Source organism: Lactuca virosa, chromosome 7, assembly GCF_052849685.1.
Source record: "Lactuca virosa cultivar CGN04683 chromosome 7, Lactuca_virosa_CGN04683_v6, whole genome shotgun sequence".
Lineage (NCBI taxonomy): Eukaryota > Viridiplantae > Streptophyta > Magnoliopsida > Asterales > Asteraceae > Lactuca > Lactuca virosa.
In genome coordinates, this window is record NC_136432.1 from 28,240,033 (window position 1) to 28,262,859 (window position 22,827).

The following is a 22,827-nucleotide window of genomic DNA, read 5'->3' on the forward strand; positions in this document are numbered from 1 at the left end:
ATAACATATATACATTCCTCGGGCCCCGCCTGACATCGGACCGAAATCTGGAAACATGCAAACATTCCTCGGGAACCGCCCCGGCATCGAACTGTAATCCGGAAACATACGAATACATAAACATGCAAGAATCACAAAGACATCAAGCATACTAACATTCTTCGGGTACCGTCCCAACATCGGATTGAAATCCGGAAAAACATATAAATCTACACCGGGCCCTGCTCGACATCGGACCTTAATCCGGAACATACTATCATACATAAACGGGTCGGCCTTGGTGCCTTAGACCCGTTCCTACTGGGGGGAAACTCACCCCTGATCAAAGTCAACATTTTGGTCAAAGTCAATGTCTTGGGTTAACCCAACTCGCCGAGTTGACTCATCAACTCGCCGAGTTCTATGAATCAAAAACCCTGAAATCGCGATCCAACTCGTCGAGTCATCCCCATGACTCACCGAGTTCCCTGGCTGGTCATAGTCGTGATTTGGCAAATCAACTCGTTGAGTCCCTTCACAGACTCGTCCAGTTCTACCTTAAACTGAACCAGGACAACACGACTCAACTCGTCGAGTTCCTCTATGGACTCGACGAGTTCCTCTGTCTATTTGGGCCATTTTAACAGATTAAGCCTCTACTCTCCAGATCCAAAGTCCATACTTCATCTACACACTAGAAATGCTCTTTTAAGGGTAAAGTTTTCAACTTTACCCGCTAATAATCCTTCTTAGTGGGTTTAGCTAAAGCCCTAGTTCGTTAGGACATAGATCTTTGTCCAAAAGCCTTATTACTCCAACCCAAAGCATGAAAACCGAGATCTAGGTCCTAGACACCAAATGAACACGTAACGTCTCAGACTTTACTTCCATACATAGCCTTTTGGGGGTTAAAAAGGCCATAATAACGTCTTTAAGCTTGCATGGGGCTTCCATGGTCATAAAGTTTGCACCTTTATGCCATGAAACCCATTTTATATCCTAGATTTGAAAGGTAAGCCACTTGTGACGTCCATGTCCCAAAGATCAAGATTCTTGAACCAAAACACTCATAAAATGGAACTAAGGAGATCTAATGAACTAATAGCCAAGTTAGAGACTTGATTATCAGAAAATGATGAGGATGGAAGGAAATCTTTGGATCTACTATCTTCTCCTTGAACCTTCTAGCTCCTTCTTCTACTTCAAGCTTCAAGAACACACAAAGATTACTCAAGAATGGCTCACACACTCACAAAATGCTCTAGGGTTTCGTGGATTATGGTTTAGGACTTGGAGGCTGGAAATGAGGCCATAAGGTGGGGATTAAGATGCTTAAATAGGGTGCAAAAACCCAAAATTACGGTTTCACTCTGGCAGACCTACTCGTCGAGTTGAGGGCTCTCAACTCGTCGAGTAGATTGCTTAAAACCCTGCGTCCAATCTTGTTTCTACTCGACGAGTCTGAGGCTCCCAACTCGTCGAGTAGCTCTACAAAATGAATAAATTATAAATAAATGCGTACCATAAATCAAGCGTTACATCAAAAAGTTGGGACTTGACTTTGATATACTTATTGAAGGATGGGACAAAAGCTAGTAAAATATAGTGTCAAGTTAGAAATTATGATAATGTAAATTGGTGTGTGTATTATCTTCATGTATTCACTTTGAATAGAAAGGATTCAATCCTTAATGACACTGATATTCGAATATTTGGATTGAGTAATATACTAATGTGAAATTCAATCGTCACGAAATTTCATTTATGCATATTTTTTGACAGATTAGCCAAGGTCCAACATTTTCGTTAATCTATTACTAACCGTCACAAATGTTTTAAAATTCGGGTAGGTTGTTTATCATTCTTGATGGTCTTATTAGTTTCCTCAAATCATACAATTTAAAGTAAGTGATTGCCATCTTCTTTATACTAATCTCAATGCATGCATACTCGATCGCTTTAATAGTTTAATAAATAATGTATACTACTTGAACACCTTTAAATTTAGGTTTTAATTTTGTATAACTTTAAGGTTAATGGCTTAATGATTTTATTTATTACTTTTGTTATGCTAACATTGTATTATCAAATAAGATAAATTTGTTTTTTTTTTCTTTTTTTTTTTTTTAAAACAGGAATCCGATAAAAATCTACCCTTTTTCTTAATTTATGACCTTTGCTATAAAGCACTAATCACAACAATCACATTGCCAGTGTCATTTCCTTCTGCGTTCCCTTTCCTTTTCCTTTTCCCTTTTCCTTTCTATTGCAGTAATATTTAAGTTTCTTAGCATCTGCGGAGATACAAGACTTCTTTTCCTTTATCTTCTCTAAAGTGAAACAATGTCCATGAAAGCAGATTCAAGGTGCCTGTGGATACCTAAGACCAAGCATTAATACAGAGTGCTTTCTGCTCTCTCAACTAACTTTACAATGTTTAATTTTTAAAGCATTCAAACTTAGTGAATTTTAGATTAGTGCATAGCATTGTATACACACACACTGAGATCATTAGCCTTTCGCTCATCTGTTCATTCTACATAGTCGTTGTAATTAATGGCTGATAACATGACATCTAGAAATTACAGAAGGATCAATGCTGACTTGTATAAATCTCTTTCGGAAGGAGATGACGCCAAGGTATGTGATGCATGCAGAGACTTGCCAGATGGTCCTTTGCACAAGCTAACCATACATCGCGACACTATTCTCCACATCGCTGGTTACTACAAGCGTAACAAGCTCGTTCTTCAGCTACTCAGTCTGCTACCTGAAGACGACTCCAACAAACTTACATTAAAAAATGAAGCCGGAAACACCATTCTTCATGCCACAGCCACCAATGATAAGACTGTCGAGGCTGCTGCTGAGATCCTTCACCGAGCTCCTTCATTGCTCACCATGACTGACAGGCTCGGAGAGACGCCTTTTTTCCGTGCAGCCCGTTATGGCAAGATCAAGAGTTTCTATTTTCTTAAAGGTGAAGTGAGTAGGAGATTTCCGGAAGAGGCAGACTTAAAGGGTTTTCTTCGAAGAAATGATAAAGCAACTATACTTCACGTTGCAATCCATAGCGAGAACTTTGGTAAGAGTGTTTACAGTGATATATGGTCTTTTTTCTTTTTAAAAAATTTCCTGCAACCCGAATTTCTAATATATGAATGTGCGTGCACAGATTTGGCTCATGATATTGCTGAAGCTTATCCAATGTTGATCGGTGAACAGGATGGAGATGGGATGACTGGTCTTCAACTTCTTGCCTGCAAGCCATCTGCTTTCAACCATGGATTCGAAGAGAATTTCTTCAAGCAGTTCATATCTAAGTGTATAATAATACTAAGACCCCATTTGTTACACAAAACCCTTTATTGTGTTTGCATGTATTCGAACTGAAGTGGACTAAAAAAGGGACAAAAATTGCATATTTTGTCCCACACAAAAAAGGGGAACAAGGTGGGATAATTAGGGACTCCGTGATTCACTCCCAATATCTTGTACATAAAAAGATGTGAATGCGTTTCTTAACGTCATAATTGAAAAAAAAAAAAAAAAAAAAAAGATATTGAAAGTTTTTGTCCAGTCCAGCCAATGCATACTTGCAAGTGTGGTAGTTAAGCAATTACAACACTCTTTTTAACTTGTTGACTTTTACCTGGATCTCAGTTATTGATTTGAGTGCTAAAGAAAGAACCAGTAGAGTGCCTATCCTGAAAGAAGTTCAGAAACAAAATCGAAAAACGGAATCAGCAAATAAACTTGCAACCCTTTTAATTGAAAAAGATGCCTCATGGGAAGCAACATCACCCATGTCAAACCAGAACAGAATTAAACCCCACAAATATGGAGGGATATCGTCTTCAACCATAACTCCTGTAGATATTGTCATCAATGCTCCTACTCATGACTCTCCATTGTTTTTAGCCACAAAATCGGGTTGTACAGAGATTGTAAAGGAAATACTGCAAGTGTACCCCCAGGCCGTAGAGCATATTGATGAGGATGGACGTGACATTTTGCATGTAGCCATTAAATATCGAAGAATGGAGATCTATAAAGCTGTGATCAATATGAAGTTTCCTTTAACGAGGCTAAGGGGGAAGATTGACAAACAAGGCAACTCAATACTTCACATGGTAGGCATGAAAGTTAGCGATCAGAAAACCGAGGGGGACATCAGAAGCCCTGCTGTCGTACTACGAGATGATTTGCTTCTATTCGAGGTAATCACATTTTATCCTTTATGCTTCATTTTTTACACACACCAAAACTTTCTAACCCTATATATTTTCATTAACCAGAATCAAGAGAGCATTTACGTTTTTTTTTTGCATACACAATAGATTGGGAATGAGTGGTCCCACCTTTTTGGGTTGGACAAAATTTGATTTTATATACAAGCTAGTCCAACGCACACCAAATAGGAGTATGATATGTAACATTGCTATGTAACAATTGAAGCCTTAATTAGGAGTATGATATGCATATTTTGTAATCACTACCAGAGAATTAGGCCACATGATAACCTTTCTGACATTTTTTTCTTAATTATTCTCTCCAGAGTGTGAAAAATATATGTACCACCATAGCAAGCTTACAGGTAAATAACAAAGGCGTGACTGCTGAACAACTATTCATCGGGAACAATGCACAGCTTCGCATTGATGCCAAAGAATGGATGAAAAGCACAGCTGAACATTGCTCCATTGTTGCTGTGCTAATTGCCACAGTTGCCTTTGCTGCAGCTTACACTGTTCCTGGAGGCCCAAATCAAAGCACAGGTTATCCACTTCTCAAGAGCAAACCGTTTTTTATTGTCTTTGCCCTAGCCGATGCACTTTCCCTCACATTTTCTTTGACATCAGTTATCATATTCCTTTCCATCCTCACATCTTCCTTTCGGTTAAAGGATTTCAAAAACTCTCTTCATAATAAACTACTCCTAGGCCTCACAGTGTTGATACTCTCCGTGTCAATGATGATGATAGCTTTTGCAGCCACGCTAATCCTAACCATTAGTAGTGGGCAGGATTGGACAAACATTATGTTGTACATGATCTCATTCTTTCCAGTCACTGTGTTTGTGTGCTCATACGTACATCTTTATAAATTGCTCATTAAAGCGTTTGAGGAAAGAGTAAAGATGATTATAGCTTCAATATTGCCTACCCTTGATGTTGAATCAATAAACCACCCCATACATCCCTCTCAACCTCCAACTGCCACTTCTTTTGTTTGATTCTTCAATTTGTCGGCCATACCTTCTTCTTCAAGCAATCTACCTCTTGAATGTCTAATTACTTCATTATTTCTTTATGAGAACAAGGCTTTACTCTATTGTATGACATTAAATCTGTACTATGTTTAGGCTTTCATTTGTTGTGTTTATATATATTGTTGTTATATTAACATTTTTTTTTGGTTTTTTTTTCCCTGAGAGATGTCTATTCGAAACAAAAAAAGTTCATACACCTTCTATGCTTTGAGTTTGTTGTGTTTATAATAATAGCTAGGTTATACACTACTGGAAAAAGTGGTATTACCGACAGAATTTTAGCGACGGAATAATCTGTCACCTGTTGGTAACAGAGATGGAATAGCGACGGATTTTACGGATTATGAAAATCTAAGTATCATGATTTTAGCAACACTTTTTCGACGGCTTAACAACAGAAAATCATTTATGTCGGTAACCCGTTACATGTTACCGAAGGTTTACCGACGAAAATAAACTAACTTATACGTCGTCGCTATTCCGTTAGTAAAATTACCATTTTTTTTACTTTTTCTAAATTATAGGGGAAAATTGGTAAATGAAAATGATAAAGGATTAAATGGTGACCTTCAATTAATCAGCTAATAGAGTTAATCGTGTTCCACTGCACCAAACTAAGGTGTCATTTGTTTTTTCGAAGAGAAAATGTCTGAAGTCTGCGGACCACCTTTGCAACCCTCTGTAGCAGAAGAGGGGGACCAAACGGCTGCAACATGTAATAAAAACTTTGTTAGTTTTTTAACCTCTGCAGACTGCTGCAATAACTTAAATTAAAATGTGAAGAGGTTTGAAGCAGAGGGTCAAGTGATGCGTCACGCAACATACGCGCAACAGTTTTTAAGTCAGAAGTTTTCTAAAAAACAAACAGCTGCGAATGAACAAGTGTTGTGCATATGCTGCGCGGTGCAGTAACAAGTGGTTAGAAGAAGTTTTTTGAAAAAACAAACAGCACCTAAAACTTCTCCCTTTCTCTCTGTTCGCGTTAAAGGCATCTACGAGAACACCGTCCTACTCCTCCTCCTCTTGTCGATCATCGTCGACCTCGTTGTTATCACCGCAACCGCCAGGCCTTACAAGACGATCTTCTTCATCACATCCACTTCCTCCTCCTACTACCCAATCGACAATAATCACCCCGAAAACCCTAGTTTCCCCTACCAAAACCCTAGTAACTCCGCTCGTTTGACCTTCTTCATCATCGAAATCCATGAATTCCACCGCACCAGGTCCTTCCCCCGTCTGATCTTTCCCGAACGACCAGTGGAAGATGTTGTCTTTTCAAAACCCTCTTCTTCTTCCTCGTTTCGCCGATTGCACCCTCGATCATTAGTATTGTCGGTGTTGTGGAAGATGATTCTATAGAAGCTTTTGATGCCATAAAAGCTTCTGGTGGATCACAAAAGGCATTAAAATCTTTGAGTGTTGGTAATTTCATATTCTCTTTCAGACTAAAGTTTCAGACGAATCACCAAGCTTCAACAACATTACTTCAATGGAATGGTCTGATGAACTTAAAGGAGGAAAGGTTGCACGTATCTCTGGATTATTTGATAAAATAAGTTACCATGTACGCAATGCTTTTCCACTCGAATTAGAAAGATCGTCCTTCAGTAAGGCTCATGTTCCTTCAAAATAAAAAACAGGGAAATCGATGACTTACACTTTTTAGTTCGAAGCATCACAAGAGATGTACCTATTTTATAACCTGACGGCTCAAAGGATTCAACAGTTATGCTAGTGAAACAAAAAGAAATCTATATTCTTCCAACTGTTGAGATATTTAATATATTGCAGTTAGAGATACATGTGGTTTTGACTGACAAAAGTAACAACTAGCAAACATACCATGAAATGTCCATTATACTTCTTTTTTTCAAGTTGACACTTTTGACTTTGTCCTAACTTTGATCATGTTGTAGATCGCTATTTGCCCCAAGACAGTGAAAACATGCGCAATTAGGCAACCATTCCTTGTGGGTCAAGTGTTACTCTGTAGGCTAACCTTGAGGCAATGTTCTTTAATGTTACCATAACTGTATTTGGATTAACCTGCAAATATGTAAAGTGTGGTGATTAGGCTAAAAAGTGACTGAAGCAAAAAAAAAGGTAATCAAAACTTGGACATGGAATTAAACTTTGGTAATGGAAGGTATTTTGGTCTTTTAAGTTTGTCATGCGGGCATAGGGGCATACTGGAGGTATGTAACATCCCGACTCCCGGGTATAATATATACTTAAATTATGTTCATTTTGTCAGGGCAACTCGATGATTTGGAGGCCCCAACTGGAGGTATGTAACATCCCGACGCTGCTGTCACGGAGGCTGCTGCTGCCACAGCCACCGCAGTCGTAGTTGCTGCGAGACCACAGGGGGTGACTCGTTGTTGTTTCGGGAGTTCAGCAACACGAAGACACCAGAGTTTGACGGGACCCAGGACCCGATTTCTTCCATGAGATGGATCTCCGACATTGAGGGGTGTTTCTATACGTGTTCATGCCTGGAGAATTTGAGAGTTCGGTTTGCACTGAACCAGCTTCGCTTGGGAGTGAAGGACTGGTGGAAGTTCGTGACGACTGATTTCACTCCTGCAGATAATGATGCAGTGACTTGGGAGAGGTTTACCCAGTTGTTCAAAGATGAGTATGTCCCCCAGGTGGAGAGGGAATGTTTGTCCCAGGAGTTTCTGTCTCTCAAACAGAAGACATAAACGGTGACAGAGATTACGAGGATGTTTCATGAGAGGGTGTTGTTCTGCCCTGAGCACGTGTCTACTGAGCAGGCACGTGTGAGCCGGTATTTGAGCATCTGAGGAGAGATATTCGGCAGTTCGTGGCGAACTCGTCATATCGGACATTGGCTGAGTTGCAGACCAATGCCAGGAGGAAAGAGATTGAGCTAGAGATTTAGACCAGATAGGAGGGAGAGCATCAGGGGAGAGATAGGAGACCAGTGCAGTCGTAGCCGGCGACGAAGCAGGCTAAGCCCGCTGATTCGAGAGCAGGAGGCCAGAAGGGCCACACTTCTGGCAAGTGTGGCAAGAGTAATGAGGGATCTTGCAGAGCAGGGACTGCCCCAAGGGATTTTCGGTTTGCAACCAGACTGGCTACCGGAAGGTCAAGTGTCCTCAGCTCACCCAGGTATCATCCCAAGCTTCCGCTCCTGCTGCTTTACGTGTTACTGATGGTCAGCCGGGGAAGGCTGAGGCTCCAAGAGCTTGTGGGAGAGCATTCCAGTTGACTGCGGAGGAGGTCCGCACAGCACCTGATGTTGTTGTTGGTATGTATCTCCTTATTCATGTTGTTTTAAGAACTGTTTATGCTTATACTGTGTTGCATATAGGTACTTTTCTTGTGAGTTCTGTGCCTGCCTTGGTGTTATTTGACTCGGGTGGGAGTCGATCTTTCATGTCCTTATCCTTTAGTCGTTACATTAGTGTTAGACACGAGGCGTTGAGTCGACCGCTGAGGGTTTCTATAGTCGATGAGCATGCGGTTTTTTCCATTGATGTATTCTGGGGATGTGTCTTAGAGATTTCGGTGTTGAGTTTCCGATAGATCTGGTACTAATAGCGATGGGTGATGTATGTGTCATGGTGGGCATGGATTGGTTGAGCCGGTTTGGAGCCGTGATTGACTGTGAGCGTCAGATGGTGATCGTACGAGACCCTAGTGAGGGAGTACTTACTGTGTATGGCGAGGGAACTAGATTCGGATCAGCTTTCTGCTATGCCGCCAGGGCGAGGCAGAGTCTACAGCAGGGGTGTATAGGCTTTTTAGCATACGTGATGGATACGCGAGTTGTCACTGAGAGTCCAAGTTCTATTTGCGATGTTCCAGTAGTGTGTGAGTTCCTGGATGTTTTCCCCGAGGAATTGTCGGGTGTGCCTCCTGAGAAGGAACCTTATCGCCTTGCGCCGCCCGAGATATAAGAGTTGTCCTTGCAGTTCCAGAAGTTGCTAGGGAAGGGTTTTATTAGACCGAGTAGCTCAACGTGGGGAGCGTCGATCCTTTTTGTCAAGAAAAAGGATGGTTCACACCGGATGTACATTGACTACCGAGAGTTGAAAAAGCTGACGGTCAAGAACCGTTATCCACTACCGAGGATCGACGATTTGTTTGATCAGTTTCAGGGGGCGTCTTGGTTTTCCAAGATTGATTTGAGATTTGGGTATCATCAGATGAGAGTCTGCGAGGAGGATATTCAGAAGACGGCCTTTCAGACTCGTTATGAGAACTACGAGTTTGTGGTGATGCCTTTCGGGCTCACCAATGCACCGGCAACGTTCATGGACCTCATGAATCGGGTGTGCATGCCCATGTTATATCGGTCAGTGATTGTGTTCATCGACAACATTTTGGTGTACTCGAGATCTAGGGAACAACATGAGGAGCATCTGCGGGAGATTCTTGGGGTATTGAGGATGAAGAGGCTCTATGCCAAATTCTCCAAGTGTGATTTATGGTTACGAGAGGTCCAGTTCTTGGGACACCTCATTAACCAGAATGGGATTTTGGTCGACCCGGCCAAGATTGAGGCAGTTATTCGATGGGAGGTGCCAAGATCCCCATCCAAGATCAGGAATTTTCTGGGTCTGGCGGGTTACTATCGGAGGTTTATCAAAGATTTCTCCAAGATTTTCGTTCCTATCACCCGTTTGACCAGGAAGGGTGTTACTTTTGTCTGGGGGGCCGAGCAGCAGGCTTCATTCGAGACTCTTCGCCAGATATTTTGCGAAGCTCCAGTGTTAGCCCTTCCGGAGGGAGTGGAGGACTTCGTAGTCTACTGTGATGCATCTATATCGGGGATGGGTGTCGTGTTGATGCAGAGGGGACACGTGATAGCATATGCGTCGAGACAGCCGAAGCCTCACGAGACGAGGTATCCCACCCATGATTTAGAGCTGGGGGCGGTGGTCTTCGCCCTCAAGATTTGGTGCCACTATCTTTATGGTGTCCGATGTACCATATACATAGACCATAAAAGCCTGAAGTACCTTATGGATCAGCCCAACTTGAATATAAGACAAAGGAGGTGGTTGGATGTAGTTAAAGACTATGACTGTGAGATTTTGTATCACCCTGGCAAGGCTAATGTGGTAGCCGATGCCCTGAGTCGTAGAGCAGCGAGTGCTCCGATCCGAGAAGTGTGCATGAGGATGACGGTGATGACTCCAGTCTTAGATACCATCCGAGAGGCCCAAGTGGTGGCCATGCGACCAGAGAACCGTAAGAGAGAGCGGGTGATCGGGCAGATTTTTGAGTTTGAGACTGATAATCGGGGGCTTATGACCTTCCGTGGGCTGATATGGGTGCCATATACGGGTGGAGCTCGACGTATTTTGATGGAGCAGGCACATAGGTTGAGATTCTCGATCCATCCGGGGGCCACCAAGATGTATTTGGACTTGAAAAGGGATTATTGGTAGCCATGTATGAAGAGAGATGTGGAATGGGTAGACAACAGATGATTGACTTGTCGTCAGGTTAAGGCAGAGCACCAGCGTCCCTATGGCCAGTTGCAGCCTTTGGAGATTCCCCTGTGGAAGTGGGAATATATCTCCATGCATTTTATTACCAAGTTATCGAGGACTGCGCGAGGTGTCGATGCGATATGGATGATTGTAGATCGGTTGACGAAGAGTGCTCACTTCCTGGCTATAAGTGAGAGCTCTTCTGCGGAGAAGTTGGCCGAGATCTACGTTCAAGAGGTGGTGGCACGACATGGGGTGCCAACATCGATAGTGTCAAATCGGGATGTGCGTTTTACTTCCAGCTTCTTAAAGAAATTTCAGGAGGAGTTGGGTACCCGGTTGCTTTTCAGCACCGCTTACCACCCATAGACAGACGGGCAGAGCGATTGGACGATTCAGATGCTCGAGGACATGCTACACGCATGTGTTATGGACTTCGGTGGAAGTTGGGACACTTACTTGCCCTTGGCTGAGTTTTCATACAACAACAGCCATCACTCCAGTATTGGTATGCCTCCCTTTGAGCTTTTATATTGGAGGAGGTGCCCGACTCCCATCTGTTAGGGAGAGGTAGGGCAGAGAGTGATGGGGAGCACTGAGATAGTGCTCAAGACGACAGAGCATATCCAGCAGGTCAGACAGAGGTTATTGACAGCCCAGATTCGTCAGAAGAGTTACGCAGACCGGCGACGTTCAGACCTAGAGTTCCAGGTCGGAGATTTTGTCCTCCTGAAGGTATCCTCATGGAAAGGGGTGATCCGATTCAGGAAGCGGCGCAAGTTGGGCCCTAGATACATCGGTCCTTTTAGAGTGATCGCTCGAGTGGGTAAGGTAGTTTATCGGTTAGAGCTGACTGTAGAGTTGAGACAGATTCATAACACCTTCCATGTGTCCCAGCTGAGGAAGTGTGTAGCCGACAAGATAGCAGTGGTCCCTTTAGAGAACATTCAGGTTGATGATCGCCTGAACTACATTGAGAAGCATGTGGCGATTTTGGATAAGAAGGTGAAGGTCTTGAGGAATTAATAGGTGCCCTTGGTTCAGGTTCAGTGGCAGCATCGGAAGGGATCCGAGTGGACTTGGGAGCCGGAGTCCGAGATGCGTGAGCAGTACCCAGAGTTGTTTCCGGAGGATGACTTCGAGGGCGAAGTCTGATTCTAGTGGGGGAGAATTGTAACATCCCGACTCCCATGTATAATATTTAATTAAATTATGTTCATTTTGTCAGGGCAACTCGACAAGTTGGAGGCCCCAACTCGTCGAGTAGAGATTGAGATGGTCGCGTGATTTTTAGAGTCTACTCGACAAGTTGGGGGGACCCGACTCGACGAGTAGGAGCTGAGTGTGAAAACCCTAATTTTCAGGGTTTGCACCCTATTTAAAGGACCTTAAGTTCTTTACCCCGCCTCCCTCATCACCTTAACATGCTGAGAGAAACCCTAATCGAGCTATTACCATCTGAGAGAGAGAGAGAGAGAGAGAGAGAGGCTAAGGTTGTATGTTTTAGTGCATTCTTGGAAGGAGTTTGAGGAGCAAAAGGCTTGGAACAAGAAAGAGCCCTTGGATCCAGTACTCTTTCAGTGTTAGCTGTAATTTGGAGGTAAAAAGCTATCACCTTTACCATTTGTTTGTTAGATCTCTATGACTATGTCCATCTTCTCTTTGAGTCCTTTAGTTGTTTTAGCATGCCTTGAAGATGAGACTTCAGATCTACACAGTATAAGGTACCTTAGGCCAAAAGACTCAAGCTTTCGCCAACTTTCATGCCTTAAACCCTCTATTGAGCTTTGGGATGGCAAACTTAGCCCTAAACGCCATGCATAAACATAAAGCTTGCAGTTTTACGTGGTATTTCAGCCTTAAAAGGCTAGATCTAGAGTATGGGGCCTTAGTTCTGCTTAAAAACATTTGAATGAGAGAATGGATTGAAGGGACTCGACGAGTTGGTTAGAGTTTTCCCCGATAGTCTGGATGCGTTACGAACTCGGCGAGTTGGTGAGACAACTTGGCGAGTTGAATTGGATTTTCCCGATTTTTAAGAAGAAACGAAGGAACTCGACGAGTCACATAGATGCACTCAACGAGTTGGGTCAACATGGACTGTTGACTTAAGTGTTGACTTCTGTTGACTTTTAGGGTTGGTCAAGTTATGGATTATGAAGACCATGGAGGGTTAAAATGGTCTTTTACCCTTTTCGAGAGTTAGAAAAGGGGTTAGCTTAACATCTTTGGAGTTTTTGTTATAAATTGTTAATTAGAGATGATTATGACATGTAGGCGGAGTTTAGACCGATCGTTGAGTACGAGACCTACTTGCTTACTTACGAGGTGAGTCTTCTCACTATACTTATCTAAATGGTAATATTGTGTGACCGGAGGGTCTTATTTGAGTTATTGACCGGAGGGTCTTATTTGAGTTACTGACCGGAGGGTCTTATGTGCTTATACTGAGTTATTTGATATCATGCATTTTTTCTTTGTGATTTATGTTGAATATTATTTTGTGCCTTATTGAGTTAGGACCGGAGGGTCCAAACCGAGTTGTGAGACCGGAGGGTCTTCACTGAGATACCTGACTGGAGGGTCCGAACCGAGCTGTAAGACCGGAGGGTCTTCACTGAGACACATAACTGGAGGGTCCTTATTAAGATATAGCCATGAGAGGCTAATTATTTGTGTGTGGTATTTTGGGGAACTCACTAAGCTTCGTGCTTACAATGTTGTGTGAAATGTGTTTCAGGTACCTCTCAAGATCGTGGGAAGGCGCCGGCATGATTGTACACACCATCTAGAGATTATGTTATGAGGATTCTAGGATATTGTCAAACACTTTTATTGACTTGTGTTTTGAAAAAATTATAACTTGAGTTTGAGAAATGTGAAACTTTGAATTGTGTGGTTTTTAAAAATGAAAATTTTATTTGAAAATTTAGAGCGTTACAAGGTATATATTTTTCTCTCTAGTAACTATATTCCCAATACAATCCTCCATTTCGAGAGCTGATTCATGTATATTTCTGCAAGTTGCCATATATACACCATATACACTCAAGAACAACATTGATTTTGGTTTATTTTGTCTCCCCTATCTAGGTACATGTTTATTAGTATTCACCTTTTCAACACATTTATTTCAGTTAACACAAATTTTGTAGTCCTAAGTCAACTACATTATGGTTCTTAAGGTAGTAGTTATCCATTTATAGTAACTCAATAGCATTAGTCTAATTATTCAGAATTGTAAATAAAACTATTTCACACATTCATGTGTTTAGAACAAACAAGGCGTCCTTGAAATTCATGGCACTAGTACAAAAATGACCTACGGTCACACTTTCCGAAAAATGGTCTGTGACACTTTTTATTAAAAGTGTGGCCAAAGGTCACTAAAAAAATTTAGAGACTGTTTTTGGATACATTTAAATTAGTTTGTGTAGCCATTATATAGATAATCAAAACTTTAACCACACTTAATTATACCAAATGTGACAAATATTAGTCACACTCGAACACTGAGGCCATAGGTCACAATCAGCCACATGTGTCGATATCATTGTCATATATTTTTTATAAGAGACAATAGATAAACGTATTGTGACATGAGGCAATTGTATGTGTGTTTATAACCTAGTGACTTTTTATACACATACCAGACAAATTAGCTAACAGGTGATACATATGGTCACACTAAATATTTGTGTGTCCATAGGGCGTTTCTGTACTAGTTGTACTTAGTAAACGCAAGAAAACAAGTTAGTATTGGTTGTTTATGGTCATTTACCTTTTATTAGGTGTGTCAAAATATGATGAATTGGCTTTGAGAAGAAACAAATATTGTGAGTGTAGGTAGCATTTAGTTATGATTACAGTTATTCTATGTGTCTATATGTAAATATAGTTATAAAAGAACAATAATGTCTTATCGGTATAATTATGGGTAGTTTATTGAATATGTTACTATATTTATGTAATGTTCATTCTGGTTGTACTATTGTATTTGTAAGTTTAAAGAATAGTCTTCATAAAATGAAAATTTGTTGATGTAAAACTGAAATTGTTTCCTGGTTAAGTTATTATACAAAAAAAATGACAATTTTAGAATTTTTGGACGACTCGTAAATTTGACCATTTTTTTCTTTGATATCATTTGGCAGAATTAAAAATGAACAAAAAGGTCAATCATGTCATTTTACAAAAGTACATTGCTTTATTTGCAATTAAAGGGATGTATAAATTAATGAAAAACAATTGAATGGCAGTTTTGTAAAGTTACCTCAACAGAAACAATTTCTGAAAAAACCAAAAAAAAATAATAAAAATAATAAAAGCAGAAACAAATAACAATATAGTTGTATTGAATAACAGCTATAAGAAAGGACCAAATTGCCCTTTTTGTCATCTATTCTTTTAATTGCACCAGATCATACACCATTAAAAAATGAAAAGAATACAACTTTCTTTAACAGAAAAGTATGATAAATAAATGAAAAGAATACAACTTTGTCTAACATTGCATAACGAAAGTACATTGCTATAATATGTAGTTTATGTTATAACATGTCATCTACCATTACAGTAAAAAACTGATAAATTAACTTTGTGTTATAACAATATTACACCAGAAAAGTTTGATGGTATAATATGGTAAAAAGATATTCGGTAAAATCTTTAGGTTTGGGTTCAACAAAAGTTTTATTCCACTCAATGAGTTTCCAGCAAGGGGTCCGCCCAATTATGCCTTTTGACTTCACCCATCAGATTATCATCCATTATTGGTGAATTCATAGACAGGTTATAGGCCCTACATGTAGTTCTTCCCAATAAAGAAGAAGGCTTTGCCTTCCAAGTGTATCTCTCCCAAACCATATTGCGTCTGACCTCTCCAAGACAATTCCCATATGCTAACTACATGTAAAGAAATTCTACAATCAAACACATCATTCCAGATTCTAATAATAATTTGCAACTATTGTTTTTTATAATAATCTAAATATCAATTCTATCCCATTATACCAAGCATAACTTGTCATAGGTTCCTATCTACGTTGTAGCCCCTTCAAATCGCAACAATGAGACTCAAAAATAAAGATGAGGTCACATAGATACAAACAAGACAAAAACAGAGAGTGACCTTAAGAACAAGAAGCATACCTGAAATGGAGAGGCGACAAATGGTAAGTCTGAAAGGAAAGAAAGAAAACACAACTTTCAGCATCCCAATTATGGATATTCTCTAAATACAAACTGAACTATTGACTAATAGCAAGAAAACACAACTAAAAGTTTGAAAGGAAAGAAAGAATAACTTGTAGCTAATGCAATGGTGGAGGTGGTACCTGGTGCCGCTACTATGGTGGCTACACCACTGTAATTGGGGGCAGGTGTCACTGTGATGTGGGGCTATGGTGGTGTAGTGATACAGAAGCAGGAAGAGAAAAGCGATTTGCCAATGGCTGCGTAAAGAGACAGGAACCGAGGATGCGGTGAGACACTGGTTATGATTCCGTGAATACAGTGTCTATAATAATCGAATATATACATATCGATTGCAATATATTGCTTCAATCCTGTTTTGAACAGTTATGGTTCTTGAAGGAGAGGTATGTGAAAAAGGTAGGAGGTGGGGTAACGGTCCATCTGGTGAAGGTGAGGGCGATGGGCGTCATGTAGGGTGAGTACGAGAAACATCAATCGTTGGTGAGGAAGGTGGAGTCGGCCATCAGTATCCACAAAGGGGAACATGGGCATGGGAGGTAGTATATGGCTTCGATATTTAGAGACATACAGGTTGCAATAAGGCGAGAAGTGGTGGCAGATGAGTCACAGAGAGGTGCTAGCAATCAGGAGATCGTATGGTGGAGATGTCGGCGACGAGTGATCTGTATGGAGAGGCCAACGAACTGATTGGAATGTTAGAGCCAATTTTTAGGTGGGAAATATAATTAGGGCTTTTAATTTTTTGTGGGAAGAGTGAAATTATACCGTGAAACTCAAACTAAAATTTTGAGGAGAAATTTAAAATGGTTTAATATATATATATATATATATATATATATATATATATATATATATATATATCTGTGTGTGTGTGTGTTTGTGTGTGTACATGTATGTGTGTGTGAGTTTCTTTGAGACCAATGCAATATTATGATACAAAGGATGTGTTTTGTGACTATTCATTTTGGATGCAAAAAAAATGGAAATATTAAATAAATTAAAGCGAAGCCCTAAGTCATAAACCTTAAGACATATATAACTCTAAAACCCCAATTCATACATGAGGAGTTATGAGCTTGTGGGAATAAGTGTACAAGCCATTGGACTAAACTCGCAACAAAACAAAACTATTAGACCATCCTTTCAAGCCAAACCCATTTTGGACCAAACTTGTAGCTTTTGGTTAATGGTTTAGGGTTTGGTTAATGCTTATACATATTGCTTATAGATTAATACTTATGGTTTAAGGCTTAAGGTGTACGACTTAGGGATTATGTTGTAGGACTTAGGGATTTTGGCTTATGGTTTATGGTTTATGGATTACTAGATATTTCTTATGGCACCTTGCTTAAGGTGTAAGGTGTAGGGATTATGCTTATGGCCTAAGGTTTAGGGTTTATGGATTATAGATTATGGCTTATGGCTAAAGGCTTAGTGCTTACAACTTAAATCTTATGATGTATGGAATATCGCTCATGGCTTATAGCATATGGTTAAAGGTGGTATGGATTAGGGCTTAAGGCTTATATTTTATGTGTTAGGGATAAGGGCTTAGGGATTATGGTTTAGGGCTTAGGGATTATGGTTTGTAACTGAACGCTTAGGGCTTACAACTTACATCTTATGGTTTGTTGCTTATTGACTGTGGCTTATATCTTATGGTTAAAGGTGGTATGGCTTAGGGCTTAAGGCTTATAGTTTATGTGTTAGGGCTAAGGGCTTAGGGATTATGGTTTGTGACTCAAGGCTTAGGGCTTACAACTTACATCTTATGGTTTGTTGCTTAGTGCTTGTGGCTTAGGTCTTATGGGTTAAGTCTTATTTATTGTGGATTATGGATTATGGTTAAGGTTTTATGGCTTATGAAGTATGGATTATGGATTATTGTTTATGGATTAGGGGATATGGTTTGTAGCTTCTGATGTATGGCTTAGGGCATAAGGCTTATGGCTTAGGAGATAAGGTTTAGGGCTTATGGCTTATGGCTTATAACTTATGACTTATGACTTAGGGCTTCGGGCTTAAGGCTTAAGGATAAGTGCTTATGCTTATGGTGTTTAAAGACTTATGGCTTACAACTCATGGTTTAATGCTTAAGGCTTATGTTTTATGGCTTACAACTTAATGCTTAAGGCTTATGACTTAGGGCTTAAGGCTTGGGGCTTATGTGATTAAGGCCTATGGCTCATATGTCATGGCTTATGGCTTATGACTTATGGCTTATGGCTCATATGCCATGGCTTATGGTTTAGTGCTTATAAGTTAGGGTTTAGGGCATATTGCTTATGGTTTATGGCTTATGGCTCATATGTCATGGCTTATGGCTTATGTACCAAGGTTTAGGGTTTAAGTCATATGAATTTTGGTGTATAAATTTTTTCTTATGAGTTAGAACTTGATGTATAGGACTAAGGGCTTAAGACTTTTGGCTCATGACTACATACATACCATTTCCTATATGACAAAATTGCAAATTTGGTATCTGTGGTATGTCAAAGCTAGCAAGTTTGGTCGGAAATGGGTTTGGATTGCAAGGATGGTCCAATAGTTTCGTTTTGTTGCAAATTCGTAGGTGTGCTCCGAACTCCATATGGGATATAGGATTCGGCTCGAGAGGTGCGACATTGTGATAGTCTGAGTGCGGTGAGGCCATGGGCCTTACAGATTATAGTTTGGGCCATAGTTTTGGACAAGGATAGGTTAGGGGTAAAATGGTCTTTTTACCCCATGTATGATGTTATATTTATGGATTATAACCCAATTGCTAATTGGGTGTCATTTGATATTGGTAGGTTCGGGAAGTGGACAGGGCAGCAACTAAGGATTTCATTTGGGGAGCTTCTGCATTTGAGGCGAGTCTCCTCATCATACCAATGGGTCGAAGGCACCAAGACCGACCCATTATGTGTGATGTGGTATGCTAGTTGTCTTTGTGATACTTGCATGGAAAACCTCGGGGGGTTCCCGAGGCACTTGGGTGTAAGACCTTGGAGGGTTTCCACGGCATCCCAAGTAAAGACCTCGGGGGGTTCCCGAGGCACTAGGGTATAAGACCCTGGAGGGTTTCCACGACATCCTTAGTTAAAGACCATGTGGGGGTTCCCATGGCACCCAGAGTAAGACCCTGGAGGGTTTCCAGGGGATCCTTATATGTTTACATGCATTGCTTATGTGATTGATATGATTTATGTGATTATGTGGATTATGTGGGGTATGCTCTGGGGAACTCACTAAGCTTTGTGCTTATAATTTTTGTTTATGGTTTCAGGTATCATCGGTTTGGAAAAAAGGGCTCGGCTTGATCGTAGCGCACACACCCGTGTTTTCTACAATATGTGATTTTGGGACGAACTCTGATAAATGTTTTTAATTAGCAATGTTTTTGGAATACTTTGATTTAGAAGATATACGTGTTTTGACTTTAATAAAAATGAAATTTTTTTTACTCTTGATTTTTGGGTCGTTATATTATACATATTTTCCTAATATATACAACAAAGTTGCTTATAAAGCTTTTATACATATTTTCCTAATATATACAACAAAGTTGCTTATAAAGCTTTTATACATATTTTCCTAATATATACAACAAAGTTGCTTATAAAATTTTCTACAATTATAAGTGATTGGAACATGCCATGATGCAAATACAATTATGTAGATGAACGGTGTAGGGGCGATAAATAATACACACAGGGCTTAACAATTATATCTTTTTTTATCAGAAAAAACATATTAAATTTAAATTAAAACTAATGGATATTTGCTTTAAAATATTAATTTTATTTTGTTAAACGACAAATTAAACTAATAGTAAATAGTTTTATTTAATTAGAATATGTAAATAATATAAAATTGTATTTCATATTTATGAAAATTAAACTTTAAGGTTAAATTATAAAATTAACTAAAAATATTTGTGTATAAACTAAATTGTAAAATTAAAAAAATAAAAAAAAATATCATCATTTTATTGTGAAAGATATTGAAATTTAATTAGTTCCCTCCTCCTCAAATTTTTTTACCTAATTCCCTCCACCCCCAAATCGAACTCGAACTCGAACTCGTTCGCTTTGTATTCCCATCAAAATCAAATCCTTTGATACATTCCCTCCAAAGATACGATGCACTCTTGTTTCTTAATGCTCCTCACCAGCCGATCTTTGATGCTCCTCCCGGAGATCCTTTGTATCACAAGTGTTCCGCCTACGTCGCCTCTCTCATATCCCCCTCTTCTCACAGGCGCCGACCACTTCCCCCTGCCAGCCTCCGGCAGGCCGCTCCACCTTCGTCGCCTCCCCATTGCCTCTAAGTTTCTTCTCTTTTCTTTGGTCGATTTTTTTAGGCCCTAAAACATATTCGTGTTCTTGCTGATTGATTTTTTAGAGTTTGTATGAAATCAAATTTTCTTCTCTATTCTTGATGCTTTATCTATTATTGGATGTTGCAATTGTGGTTTTTTCATGTAAGTATTGTTCTTGACTTTTATACTGCTATATATCACTATCAATTTGTATGCCTAGCGGCCATGTAATGGAATGTTTCATAAACGAGCATTGTAATACTTTCCAGTGGTTTTCATATTTTCTTACCGTGTTCTTTACTTTGGACTCTCTCTTTTTATTGGAAATTTAAAATTTTGATCTTAGAAGGAGCATGATTTTGATCGTCATGGATGATGAAGAAAGATGGTCGAGGAGTCAAAGTTAGCCAAGCGAATTTAGAAAAAAATGCTAATAGAGAAGTTGATTATTCCGTCACTACATCCATAAATGGGACCACCATCGCACCCATATTTTCTCTCTAAAATCCTCGACCGCTACCATCGCACCAACACCACTACACCATCATCAGTATTGCCGCCTCCTCTTTTATCCCCAGTGCCGCCTTCTTTTCTGGTGAGTTATAAACCAAACCACCAAGGGATTGTAACTATTCACAACTTCCTCATATATAAGAAAAAAGAATATAGTTTTGTTATTTTTTTTTATCACATATACAATTGTATTCCAAATGATAAATCTTACTCCAGTATCTAGGATTCTATCATTAACAGGGGATGCCTTCTAAAAAAATTTCCTGACTCTTTATTGTATTCTGTTATCTGTTAGAATTTATGGGAATGTCTTAATCTTTAAACAATTAAATATTTAATAGGATTGCAACTTAGTTGAGCAAGGGGAGAATCTGTTTAGTTAAAAAGGGTTTTTTTTGTTGTTTTTTTTAATCATTTTATGTAAGTCGGTTTTTCCTAGATGTTGATCGCATCATCTTCCTATTGCATATTTATACCTTTTTATTGAATCATGGCATACTTTCTTATTTGTAATGCAGGTTAATAGTGTGAGGATACCATAAATATTTTGACACAAAGCTTGATTTTAGAGGTGTTGAGTTGGTACTAAAACCCAATTAAGCCATAACTTTATGGATTTGCATTATAGTGTCATTTATTAATTTAAAAGGCTATTTATTTGACTGTTTTTAGTTGCAAAATGCATTCTCATCTTTGCTTTTATCAGTTTAAGGAAAGAGTTTGATGAGCAGAGAGCTAAAGAAGAAGAAGTTGAGTCAACTCTCCAAAATATGAAGATATCATTTACTATGTGGGCCCCTTCCTTGTAACAGTCCCCTCGATTAATCTGGTATGAAATTATTGTAGTAATCATATGCTTGTGTTTTCTATTAAGATAAGCTTATTTAGTTTAATAGGTCTTGCTTGATAAACTTTTAGTTTCTGTCCATTTCAGTAATTACAGGACCTGATTGGTTTTGGTCACTATATTTATAATATATAGCACTTATTGGAACACATGATCTTGCTCTACTATGGAAAAATTGAGGCTTTAAAATATAGAAGATGATGATAAGTATAAGTAGAAGCATGTTATATGGTTACATTTTTAACTATTATGTAATTATCTGTAGACTTCTATTGTTAAGTTTTTTGTCTTTCTAATTGTTATAAATTTGAAGTGTTAGTAATTCCAAACAAAAGGAACATCATTGTTCGTGGTGCCATTCACTTATCATCTGAAAGACAATTCATTCATGGAGTTCCTCTACAAGATGATTTCTATAAAGTGTCCATTAATGAATTGATAAAAAAAAAAGATTAATTTATACCCCATGAAACTGCAGAATTCAAAACAATTGAGCATGCATATAAAAGTTTCGTTCTATGGCCAAAACACATTGTGAAAGCCGATTAAAAGGTTTGTTTATGATAACTTCTTTGTGCATTACACTTTTTTTCCTTCATAAACTACTCTAATAAGTTTTTAATGTATTCATTTTTGTTTCAATGTTGTTGGTATACGTATCAAATATGATATCACCTCAAGACCATGAACTTCAAAACTCAAAGAGGTGGAAACCAACTTATCTACCATCTGATACTCTTCCCAAGAAGACAAGGAGCAGTACCATTAAGATGAATGCCTAGTTATGTCTAGTTTTTGGTTTATGATGTTTTGCTTTATTTACCATATTTTAATACTTGCAATTAGTACAATTTTTATTTTTTTGGTATTTTAATTACGAATTCAATGTATGAATTTGGATTTCAATTATAAATAATATCGAATTTTGAATTTTGATATTGTCGGGTTTTGGTTACTTTCATTTATATTCTTTTGATGTGTCTACAATATAGAAAAAGTAACAATAAAAATTGAATTATTGTGGCTTTAATATACATTTGGCTATGTTTTATAATTTTTCAATGTATTTAAAATTATACAATGATGACTTTACAGCATTTTTGACATGTGGCTAAAAGGTTAACGATAGCCATAATCTAAAGTAATTATGCGTCTACAATTGTTTTAAAATCATGTTTTTCTAAAGCTTTTGTGATGATAACTTAAACAATAACAACCTACAAAA

General features: G+C 39.0%; 1 protein-coding gene and 1 long non-coding RNA gene across 4 annotated transcripts; both read left to right on the forward strand.

The window, feature by feature from the left end:
* Window positions 1-2,434: 2,434 nt before the first annotated feature.
* On the forward strand, window positions 2,435-5,297 carry LOC145125510 (uncharacterized). The gene is made up of 4 exons (XM_079060962.1): window positions 2,435-3,064; window positions 3,155-3,304; window positions 3,643-4,199; window positions 4,538-5,297. Exons 1-4 carry the CDS (start codon window positions 2,536-2,538, stop codon window positions 5,213-5,215), a joined length of 1,914 nt encoding a protein of 637 aa, XP_078917088.1. The 5' UTR covers window positions 2,435-2,535; the 3' UTR covers window positions 5,216-5,297.
* A 14,688-nt stretch (window positions 5,298-19,985) lies between these two features.
* LOC145125577 (uncharacterized) lies at window positions 19,986-22,540 on the forward strand. 3 transcript variants are annotated; one of them, XR_013716060.1, is made up of 5 exons: window positions 19,986-20,837; window positions 21,274-21,337; window positions 21,462-21,584; window positions 22,081-22,154; window positions 22,284-22,540. It is a non-coding gene; the product is annotated as an uncharacterized LOC145125577 (long non-coding RNA). The 3 variants fall into 3 exon arrangements; XR_013716061.1 differs by having other exon boundaries at window positions 21,274-21,326; XR_013716059.1 differs by lacking the exon at window positions 21,274-21,337.
* Window positions 22,541-22,827: the final 287 nt, after the last annotated feature.